This window comes from Hippichthys cyanospilos, chromosome 18 (assembly GCF_059441005.1).
Source record: "Hippichthys cyanospilos isolate Australia breed blue-spotted pipefish chromosome 18, RoL_Hcya_1.0, whole genome shotgun sequence".
Taxonomy (NCBI): Eukaryota; Metazoa; Chordata; class Actinopteri; order Syngnathiformes; family Syngnathidae; genus Hippichthys; species Hippichthys cyanospilos.
This window is the reverse complement of record NC_142386.1, coordinates 12,689,502-12,701,721: the sequence shown is the minus strand read 5'-3', so window position 1 is coordinate 12,701,721 and position 12,220 is coordinate 12,689,502. Positions and strand designations below refer to the sequence as shown.

At 39.9% G+C, this 12,220-nt stretch overlaps 1 protein-coding gene across 2 annotated transcripts in view; it reads left to right on the top strand.

Moving 5' to 3' along the window:
* The window catches only part of fstl4 (follistatin-like 4), a 175,142-nt gene that overhangs the window by 16,339 nt on the left and 146,583 nt on the right, over positions 1–12,220 (top strand). The window contains exons 1-2 of one of the 2 annotated variants that reach the window (XM_088441275.1): positions 2,445–2,682; positions 2,769–2,899. In XM_088441275.1, coding sequence (XP_088297401.1) covers positions 2,646–2,682; positions 2,769–2,899 — 168 coding nt within the window. In that variant the 5' untranslated portion in view covers positions 2,445–2,645. Of the gene's footprint in view, positions 1–2,444; positions 2,683–2,768; positions 2,900–12,220 lie in introns of those variants that run through there. The other variant, XM_088441276.1, reaches the window with a different exon arrangement.

Sequence of the window (12,220 nt, the reverse complement as noted above, 5' to 3'; positions counted from 1 at the left end):
AACAATTATATTGCAGAGACATGCATTCTGTCGCTTCCCTGCATGCTAGACAGACGAGGTAGTTATATATGGACTTGCCACGGGCCCTCCTCGGATGTGGAATTACTGAAGTACACATATTTACTTAAGCCTAAAATGGTTAAACCTTATACACTGTACAGTAAGTGATCAGATAGCCTTTTCCTTTGAAGCCTCGCGCAGCTGTGGTCATATCAGCAGCGGCCTGGACATTGAATTAAAGTCAGCTCTGTACATGATAACACTGGAGAGTTTATGCATGAAATATGTTATGATAAAAGCAATCTAGGGAAAAGATTTCCAACGGTTTGTGTGCCGGGGTGCGTTTAATGAGTTATACGGCACCTCCCTGTCGAATTGCAATCTACTCCCGCCCCAACTCCCGCTTTTACACCCACAGGGACTTGCCGTGTTAGTCATCAAACGCACCCACAGCAAAGGCACACACATTGTTGAGGCAGAAGGCGCAAGCACACACTCTCCAGGCAGAGACACAATGGAGCAGACGTTCACCAGATCGTTGGAAATCTCTTACCGAGATTTTGTTTTAAAATAAAATGGTATTTCAAGTGTAAACTCTCGAACTCTTCAATGTCCGGGTCGCTGCTAATATGACCGCAGCTGCGCAGACTTCAAAGGGGTTACTGGTCATTTACTGTACAGTGTATAAGGTTTAATCAATTAATATTTAAGTAAATATAATATGGGTACTGCAGTAATATTTGTTGGAATTTTTTAAATTTGAAAACTGGGGGCACTCCTTCAAGGGTTTTACTTTTCTCGGGGGATTCTGGGCCCCATTAATAAACTAGGGATCACTGTATATATATATATATATATATATATATATATATATATATATATATATATATATATATATATATATATATATATATATATATATATATATATATATATATATATATATATATATAATGTGTGTATTTATGTTGGGAAGTTTTGGGGTCACCGATTTGCTTCAGAATTGATTTTTGTTTTAGACTTTAGACTTTTTTGGGAAGTTGGTCTACTCATCAATAAAACAAGTTGGGCTGGGTGATAATCGATATTTCAATACATTGTGATACGAAGTGACACAATATGCGTATAGTAATATTAGAAACTGGACATCATATATCGTGTATTGGCATTGAAACACAATATTGTATTTCCATTTTTTTTTTTTTTAAATCAATCTGCTCCGGAGGGGTTTTTCGTATCATGATTTTTGTGACATTATGAATCGTGTTTTACAATGCCTTATATCAGATATTACAATACAATATCTTTCAAGTGTGGCGGCAGAGGAGGATTGCAAACAGCAGAAAAAGAAAACTTTATGATACGAAGATAGCATTTCCTTTGTTTCTGCCGTGGTAGTCATTTCTCATGTGTATGTGTTACCAAGAAGTGCAATAATATCCCACTGTCTACTTAGTGTTGAATTTTTCCAGCAATGCCAGTGACGCCACAGATCTGTTTTGTTTACGGTTGAAGAGAACTGTCAACAGTATCCTATGCTGGCATATGTGGCAAAGTGCCATGTGAAAGAGTATTTTTAACTGCTTGGAACTTATTAACACAGTCACAAATGTGGACATGCTGTTTTTTCTGAAAAAAAAAATGCTTAATGTGTGCTTAATCATAGATGTCAATGATCTGTGGCTTCTGAAAAAGATTACATAAAATTTGTCTATTCTAATAATTTCCTTCTGTTTTTTTTCAGTCATTGTTAATACATATGTCATAGAATTTTTTTTATTTTTTTTTACAAACATTGCCCAATATATCGCAATACCTAACGCAATACACCTTTGCTGCTGTATTGCAATATATGGCAATACACTTTTAAGACACAATACCCAGCAAGTTTTAAGAGGTCTCCTGAATGACGTCATAGTTTCATTAGCTTGAATCCTAGCTTGAATTTTGTTACGACTAAACAAAACGTCACTCGCAGTGACCAATGAGCTTTTCGTGTGTGTGTGCGTGCTCCCTGCAAACCCTTTGCAGGATAGTGAATGAATATTTTACATCACCCTCAAAATAATTTAAAAAGTCAACATGAAGACTGAAAGAAGCTGATACATCTTAAAGGAATGTCCGATACGCTCCTTACGTGATTAAGTCCATTTTTAAAAATCGTAGTCCTTGTTGAAGGTAAACAAGGCAAACACGAAAAGAAACCAATATTTTGGAAGATTTGATGTGCACACATTGGGCTAATAAGACTTCTTTATTGACTCTCTGCTTTCAAATGAATTTTAAAGTGGAGCGCGTGCACGCGCGTCACACATTAGCAGACGGAGACTGGCAGATCTCATTTACCACTTCATTTTCAAGCGCGAGCGCCCGTCAGCCCGGCGGCAATTATGGCTGGCAAACGACATCAGCGGCAGTTCCTCGAAAGAGTGAGGCGTTCACTTCCTGTTCTCCTCTTGGAAGTCTTTTGATGCGTACTAATTTCACAAATTTCTCGAGGAGTTCAATTTTGCTTCCTTTGTGCTGGGCCAATAGGAATGTCAGACCAAATTGACGTTTGAGCAAAATGAGCCTACAATTGCTGCTTCAAACTTCATTAGTTGATTTCCTTTCGTGTTTTGTGGGCATTCTTTTGCTGTCTATTGATGATAGACCTTCCTGTCAAATCGGAAGTATTTACAGGTTCCGTTTATGCTATCTTAATTATGCATAAACTGCATGCATAAAGCAATGAAATAATTGAAGTGTTTCTTTATTGGTTCTCGCAGGGAAGCCACCGATGGGCAGCTTTGCTGTTTGGGTTGCCGCTTTGGCCGCCCTGTCAGGTTGCGGCTGGGTCGGAGGGCAAAGGAGAGCCGACTTGGACACAGCTAGCATGTCTTTGGAAACGCCATCCACGGTAAATGATATTAACGTTATTTTTTCTTTAACTCTCAGACTTTGTTGAATTTCATGACCCTTTCATCATACTGGTGGCAATTTTTGGCCACGTACAGATGTGGATTTATTTGGTTGATTAGTATGAATCAACTTTTTGAGATCTATTCTTATCATTTAACATTCTTTTTTAAATATTTTTTCTTTGAAATCCCTGCAATGTCAAAATAAATGACATCACAAAAACGAGGGTTCTTTATAATAGTGCTAAATTTAAATGATTAAAAAAAAATCAAGTAATCAAGTCATAATGCCACAAGGGGGTTAGGGAGGGCGACAGCCAAACTGCCGAACTTTCCCTCATGTCCACCCTTATGGCGTTATATTTGTGCCACTAATACGCGCGTGCGGAAAAAAAAAATTGAGCGTTGAAAATAAAACTAAGTGAGCGAAAACAGATTTTGAGCACAGAAAAAAAGTTCTTGAAAAGAAGTTTCTCGCTCAAAATTCCTTTTTGCTCGCTCGCTTGAGCATTCTCACGCTCAACATCTCGCTCTTGTTCGCAATACTCCTCCCTCCCTCGCTCAACATCGCGTTTGCTTTTGAGTCGTCCTCCGCGCTCGCTCAGTTCTGCTCACGCGTTACGTTTGTGCCACAAAACCAGCCAATCAGAGCTTGTAAAAGCACATTGATTGACAGATTGGACGACTCGAGCGAGCGAGAGCTCGATGTTGAGCAAACGCGATGTTGAGCGAGGGAGGGAGGAGTATCGCGAGCGAGAACAAGATGTTGAGCGAGAGAGGGCTATCCCGAGCGAGCAAAAAGGAATTTTGAGCGAGCAATTTCTTTTTCTGTGTTCAAACTCCATCGGCGCGCGCTCAAACTCTTATCATTACGCGCTCAAAAGTTTTTTTCTTGGGCTCAAAATCTGTTTTCGCTCGCTCAGTTTGATTTTCTCCGCTCAAATTTTTTTTTCGCACGCTCGTAATTGTGGCACAAATATAACGCCATACACCCTTAGGTCCGTTTGTATCGTGACGGAGAGAAGTGCTTGAACAACTACACAGATGAGGGTTCACTTAAAACAGTTTATTGGCTGGTTGTCATTTGACCAACCCTAAAAACTAAAATCACACCTAAAACGAATGCAAATGTCTCTTAAGAAATTAAAAGTTCAAACTAAAATCACACGCCATGCAGTCGGCGGTCGACGGGGTTCCGACAATTCCTCTGCCACCTTTCCAGGTCGGAGGCCACACATCATGGTCAAGCCTTTGTGGCAAGCTCCAGCTTCTGCCTCTCACGTACACAGGCCCTTAATGCACCGCTGTCAGGCTGATGATCAGCAAGGCAGCTCCAATGCAGTCCTTCTCCTGGTCACATGTCCAGCACAGGCAGCAGTCACCGATTGACCTCCTGACCTCCCCATAACCCCTGTCCTTTTTAAAAAAGGAGTGTAGTTCCACCCCTGCTTATGATAGGCCCATTTTGCCAGCATTCCAAACTTGATTGGCTCTTAGTGCCTGTCCATTGTCAACTGAGCGTAAGTGTTGAATCATCTAATCAAGGGAATGTGCACAACACAATGACAGTAAAAATCAGTGTCCACCACTTACAATTGCATCTGGTCGTGAACAATGGCTGTGTTCACTGAAACCATGCCCCATTGTCAACTATCAATGACTGTAAATAGCAGTACTAACCCTGGAAAAATGAATGCTACTTTGTCTAGCATCTTTCTCATGCCTACACAACTACATTTTTTATTCTTAAAAATTCGTTCAATGTCTTGGTATTTTTCATACTTCGATGAGGCGCTCTTGAGCAGCTATGCTAGCAGAATGTTTCTTTTCTTTCTTCTTTCTTTTTATCTTTCTTTGTACATTTTTGGGGGGGTGTTGGCATAACTTGCCAGCAAACTGCAAATGACAATACAGTATTGCCAGATAACAGTTGATGCAAACTAAGTCGCTCAAATTCTTCCAAATCAATCCATCTATCTATCTTTAAACGCGTATAATGTTTAGAAATTCATCTCGAAATTCACTTCAGAAGGATCTTTGAGGGCTGGTTAGATATTGCAAAATCAGATCTAAATCCTCGCCCTTTGGTAGACTTACTACATTTTCATGAACACAGCAGCAGGCTTAAAGGAAAGCGAGGGCTGTCAATACTTTCCCTGTCTATCATATAAATAAAAAAGAAAGAAAATGGATGATAAGGTGTGATAAGATTAATTTTATTGTCCTCAAGGGAGATTTGCCTCGGGCAGAAAGTGCATTTAGCCCACAGTAGCGTTTAAAACAGATATTCGTAAAAACATATCAGCAAAGCAGCAGTACACAGTCAGTACAGGGAAATAGACAAGTCTTAGCTATCACAAAGACAGAAATGCATTTTGCTATAAAAACTAAACTTATCATCAATAAACAAAGAGGAAGCGATAAAGTTACAGGATCTCAGTCTGGTTTCAAACGTAATCAACCTCGAGCCAGATCATTTTGTCCTTTGTTCAGTAGAGCAACACAAGCCGGGAGAAAAAGAAAAAATTTGAATCGGTTGCTCTTACGGCAACACATCCTGAAGCGTCTACTCGAGGGGAAAATCTTATATTCAGGACGTAAAATGTGTTAAGGATCAGTAAGGACTCATTTTGCCTTCGATTTCTCAAATATCAGCTGTAGTGATGGAGAGTATCCTCCCAAGAACTTTCATGGCTTTTTTTTTCCATTTTTGTGATTTTCATTTTGAGTCGGACAGACAGAGTACTGAACCAAGCTCCTATACTGTATCTTATGATGCTACCAAGCATAGCACAACAAAAGGTAGTCATAACTCCTATGCTTAACTCAAAGAACCTGAGCCTGCGGATAAAATGTAATCTTTGGGCCAGCTTGACGCAGTTCAGTCAACGTGATCACTCCACTTTGGCAAGTAGTCCATTTTGACCCCAAGGTACTTATTTGCTTGATTTGAGGACCATGGGTTCTTGTGTACAGACACATTTGGAGTGAAAAATCCTTTCTTAAGTTTTGAAGGGATGTAAAAAAAGACAGCTGTGATTAGACAACTCATTAAAATACCGGAATTCCCCAAAAATAGGGCACACTTTTGAAAAATGAAAGCCAAAATTATAGGTTCGTCAAATAAAACGGCAATTTAAAAGTTTGATTTTTTTTTTTCAACACAATTCGAGGAAAATTAATGTCAGCCAAATAAGCTGAGGTTTTACGCGACGTTCATTTTTGTATCGACCGTATCCTTAGTTAAAATATTTACCGCACTGTGACGAATTAGTGGAGGGGGTTGCAACTGGACGGCAGCATGAAGTGCCTGTTGCAGCTAACAGCAGCTTGTGTTATGGCATTATTTTCAATAAAAGAAGTGGACGGACTGAACCAACGCCCAAGTCCAAGACTTGTTCACACGCAGGAATATTACTAAAACCGAGAGGAAAAAGTTGTGATGTCTCCAGCTGATTCAATTATGAGTGCACCAGTTATAGAACATGGAAAGTTAATCCATTTGACTTTTTTTTTTAATTGCGTTCTTTTGACATATACACACAATCATAAACTTGGTGAAACACGGATGGTGCGTAATTTTGGGTATTTATTGCACAATAAACTCGAGCTGCGTTGCATGGAAAGACTGAGAATAACAGTATCATCAAAAAAATAAAAACATGTAGTTGTTTGGTAGTCTACTCCAGCAATTGTCAGTATAAATAGTAAAAGAAAAGATGAACTCTTGGTTGGAATAAGAATGTGAAGTTGCAGTACTGAAATGGAGCCTTCCCTTACTACCGAGATTATCTTTAACACGGAATTTACGACGGGTCGTTTTATAAACTTGCCATAACTCTTGAGCTAAGATGTGTGGAGTTGTGAGAATGGACTCGGTTGTCTCCCAAGGAAAAGCTTTCTTCTTTTTCTTGTGGCTGATATCGGACGATGTTTGTCTTGTGCGCTTGCAGCAAAGCAAAGCACCGTTTTATGAGCGTGAAATGCAATGGACACGGGTTAATCAAAGCGCTTCAACCTCTGTAGCACCTTGATTATACTAAATAACTTCGGGTTTTACAAGGTGTTTTTCTACCAAGAGGTTTTATGGGAATTGCTAGAGTCTGCTGGCAGTCTAATAAATGTATTAATCAGTATAGCTGCACCGGTATTTCAGTTGTTTTCCGTCCACTTATTGTTCAGGGAATGAAGTCCAAATGATTGACTGCTCCATTTTTATTTTTGAGGGTGCCGAAAACAATGTCATCTGGGACAAAAGCAGTGATAGCAAATTCATCCAACTTGAGAAAAATTGTAAACCGCCATGTTTTTCAAAAACATCCGATTGCCAACAGATCAATATCTTGTCTATTGAGAATGATGCAAGAAATAGACTACAGTGATCCCTAGCTTTGCGCGTTACCTAGCACACCCCCAGTGCATCGCAAATTTTTGTTTTTCATAATGCACTGCAGCACTCCCACACTCAATCCTAACGTGGAGTCTGAAGCACCATAACAACCCTAATAATAATAATAGCTGATAAACAATCTTTGAATGAAGATGAATGAAGGCACTTTTGCTTAAAACTAAACCACTGCTTTTCTGCATCTGGTACTATATGGGGACGTAAGGCAAAAATCAGACAAGCATGGCCGCAGCGCTATGCGCTAATGTCTGACAAATATGTGGAACTTACCGCACATGTGGGGAGGTTTTTCACTTTTCGCGGGGAAACTTACCACACATGTGGGTAGGTTTTTCACTTTTTGCTTTCGGAGCACATTAACTGCAAAGAACGAGAGATTTTTTTTTCATGAAAACAAAACAATTACATTGCGGAGAGACGTACTATTAAGGTTCCTTGCATGCCAGACAGACCAGTTAACTATAAATGCACATGCCACAGGCACTCTTCGGACGTCAAACTACTGCAGTACACATATTTACTTAAATCTTATGACTAAAAAATGATTTAACCTTATACAGTAACTGTACTGTTATCCCTTCCTATTCCCATTCTTTGGGCAGTAGTCTCATGGAGAGTCCCAGTTATTTGAGCGACACCCGGAAGTCTAATTAGCCTGTAGCTAACCAAAAATGATAACAATCAGAGTTTACACTTGAAATTCCAATTTATTACAAAATAAATCTGGGTAATAGATTTACAATGCTCTGTGGCAGCGCTGCTTTCTCCTGGTCTCCCTTCGCGCCTACCAAACGGGTGTGCGCTTCATGAAGGACGGACACTCCTATAAGACACGTGATTGGCTCCCAGTGCGACCATCGAACAATGAGGGCAGGAGTTGGAATCTACTCCCACCCAGGAGTTGTATCTCGAAGAACAGTGCTGCGGCAGAGCATTTTTAAACGACGCTACTTTTTTCCCCATCAACTGCAAAAAACAAGGGATTACTGTTTTCCATTTTTGGAAGGGTGGAAAACCATTCCATTTAACTTCAGTCAAATGCCCCCCCCCCCCCCCCCCCCCCCCCCCACACACACACACACACACACACACACACACACACACACACACACATATAATCTGATAAATTAAAAATCTGCAAAGTTAAAAGTGGAGGTTCGTTTTTTTTCAATACCCGCTCAAAACTAACAAAAGACTTTTGCATTGAAGGCACTCCAACGTTTTGGCCCAACTTTTATGATGAATTATGTTTCCGTTGCACTAATTCAATTGAAAAGGCCAGCCGACTAAGCCCTCATTTAGGCTCCTCCTCACGCCTCACACATTTATTTTGAGCTAACCGTTGCGCGTGGCTTGATGAGCTCTCACCTGGAGCGAAATTGAGGCCAGCCGAGCATTGCCCTTCAAATGATTGCCATGTTAAAATGGTGTGGCGGTGTCGGGTGGGGAAATGGCGGAGAGGGCAGTGTCCGTTCAAGCGGCCTGTCCAGATGCGCCAGTTCTCCTTTTCAGAAGATCTGACCTCCTCCCTGCTCATTTTGCGTCCAGGGTTTTAATTTTCACATGCTTGTCAACGTGATCCGCCGTCTATTTAAACACTCGATTTACCTCAAATCACGAGAAGCTCAAGAGGCGGTCTGATCATTGATGATACAAATCTAAGTCTTCTCTTTGGAATAAACTGTTTTGATGTACCAACTGAAAGGCCCATCAATACAACTTTGAAAATGGGAAAGGACTAAGGTCCTTTCACAAAATTACTAATGTGTCACCAAAAAAACTGATAAACTGTACAGTGAGTTTTCTCTCAGTTTCTGAAGCCTGCTTTCTTGGCCATGGCCATCTTAGGAATGGGCCCATTGTCGCACTGGAGAATCAGAAAAAAAAATGCAATAATGGATTGTCTAGTAAAGAAAATAAACAATAACGATACAGTGAATTGTTCCAAACACTTTTCGTTAGACGGGAAGGAAACACCGAAGTTGTACTGGACTTCACTCACTCCAAACGTTCCCTCTCGACGCCTCGCTCTCACGTCATCACCCCGGGACACCTCCCTTCAATACAGCATTTACAGTACCGTATTTTCCGCACTATAAGTTGCACCGGATAATAAGGCACACCCTCAATTAATTACATATATTAAAACTTTTTCCATATATAGGGTGCACCACATTATAAGGCGCAACAGTAGAAACAGTCAAACTTTATTAGTAGATTACAAACCAGCTTTCTGACAACTCCAGTCACTCCCAAAATGAATAAACAACTGTGTTATGTTTTATTTTGTTAGTATTTCCGTAACAGTTTATCTTTTAACAGCAAGGTATAACATGTAATGCAACATTTATATCGGGGAACTTTTCCTCCAGTGTAATCACAATATAGTAATATGCAAAGTAATTACAATAACTGAAATAAAAAGTCTAAACTCTCAATAGCAAAATAACTCAATGTCAACGTGACCAACCTTGTTCATCTGTAATCACACAAAAGAAACAGGTAAAGCTTACTTTATCAGTTCATTCTCCATCTCAACATCGATCCATATATAAGGCGCACTGGATTATAAGGCGCACCATCAGCTTTAAAAAAAATGAAGGCTTTTAGGTGCGCCTTATAGTGTGAAAAAGACTGTAAACTGAGGGTACAGTTTATTCACCTGAGCAAGCGTATTTGTCAACTGAGGCCACAGTTTTGTAAACTGAGCTAACTGTTTGGTAAACTGAGAGAACAGTTTCGTAAACTGGGCTAACGGTTTGGTAAACTGAGCGAACAGTTTAGTAAACTGAGTGAATAGATTAATAAACTGAGGGAACAGATTAGTAAATTGAGCAAACGGATTACTCAATTGAGAGAACGTATTCATGCAAACATTTTTATTTCATACCCTGGCACCAGAGGGGCTCCGCACAGGGACATCAAGTGGAAACTAAGATATTCTGTCAGTAGTCACAGTCACGTCTTTTGAAAAACATGATATGAAGCTTGGTGACAAGAAAAACCAGTTTGGATAAAAACAGGAGACGAATGCTTTTTGTTGAGCACAATAGCATCCCCACATCTTGAACAGACGGCGTAAGTTGCAGTGCTCAAGAAATCAAATGTCGTTACTTCCATAGACATGGTGAGGAGTATGCTATTTACAGTGTTGGCCAAGTTACTTCAAAACTGTAACACATTATTTATTACTTATTGCTGTCATTTCAAAGTAAATAAATACATTACAATACCACTGTTTTTGAAATGTAAGGCATTATACGACTATTACATTACTCTCACCGTCACTCGAAAAATGGCTTTGCCGTTCTAAATGTAGCTCATTATAAATGCAGTGGAAGGTTGGTTTAAGCCTAATAAGAGTACAAATAATTTATTCTGTATTTTAATCCCTTTATTACTTAGCTTTGCGGCATAGTAATGCATTGTTTGCTTTATGTAGAAACAGTTAGTGAATTCCACAATTTCAATTCTAATATTCAAAAAGTTCAGTCGGCTAGATTAGCGACAGATGTTTCAAAAATAGATGGGGCTAACGCTAGCAGCTAACCTACATCATCATTACTGTGTTTAACGTACTGTTTAACATGAGTTTTTGTACGCTTCATCTTGATACACATTGACCAGAACTATTCAGACTGTTATTATTAGCAATTGTACAATGAAAGTTAGTGTTATCTTACCTTGTCATCATTGCTAATTGTGACAGGGATCTCGCTGACAAGGTTTCGAATTGCTGGTAAATCCACTGTGGAAAGCAGCAGCATATCTTCTACATAAGACATACTTTGTCCTGAGTTTCCTAACCTCTTGAGCTGAAAGTGGCATCCCTGAGCAAGAGAATGCCCTTTTACCTGCTTTCTTTTATCCCTTCTCTCAATCCTCTTTTCTTTTCGCTAACTTCATGTTACTATGGCACCACTCTAAATGGTTTGTCAAATTACTGGTGATATTCGGCGAAATGGACAGCTATTTAACCCTTGTGTGGTAGGTATTTTGTCTAATCCTTTAATATTTTACATACAAGGCATTACACATTCGAGTAAAAAGCATTGAAAGAAGGGAGCTGAAATTTCTCCCTGAAGGTGACAACATATCAACATGGCAGACCTCTTAGTTATCACTCTACTAGAAGTATGCCATCCCCTGACTAAATACTGCCAGAATGATGTGGAAGAGAATGAACCAAAAATTGTCCAAATACTCCACATAAATCGGAAAAAAATAGACGAACGGATTAATTTGAGTTTTAAACACTTCAACCATCAAAAACAAACAATAACATGTCAATAACAAAAAAATATTGCTAAAGATTTTAGACAGCATCTGAAAATTGGGAGAAGAGGCTAAGCTAAGCGAATCTGTAGTAATTCTCTTTGGCGGCGCATTGATCTGTTGATGCTCGTGGAGCTATTTGCACTCAACACCGCTTCTCCTTTGGCTTCATTTCACTCAGCTCGTTAGGAAGCCGGTGGGAGCGCAGACGAATTAAATAAGAGCGGGGTTCCGACGTTCAGCGTAAATGCCACCGAGGGGAACAGCGACTGGATGGAGATAGATTAGCTGGCTGAAAACAGTTCATGATTGATTTATTCTCTTTTGGCAAAGCAGTCAGCATACAGAACACTGTTTATTTATCGGCACTTTTTGGAACGTCGCTGTTTGACTTGTGGGCAAATGGGGTGCCCATGTGTCCACAGTCCAATTAAGAGTGAGCAAAGCGAGTCTTGGATGGACTCGTTTTCTTGTCGACTGTCCACCTCTTGGCTCCCTGTCATCCTTTTTTTGGGGGGGTGGCATTGTTTTCAGTTTGTCTCTGTAATAACAACCCTGCTGTGTGTGTGTGTGTGTGTGTGTGTGTGTGTGTGTGTGTGTGTGTGTGTGTGTGTGTGTGTGTGTGTGTGTGTGTGTT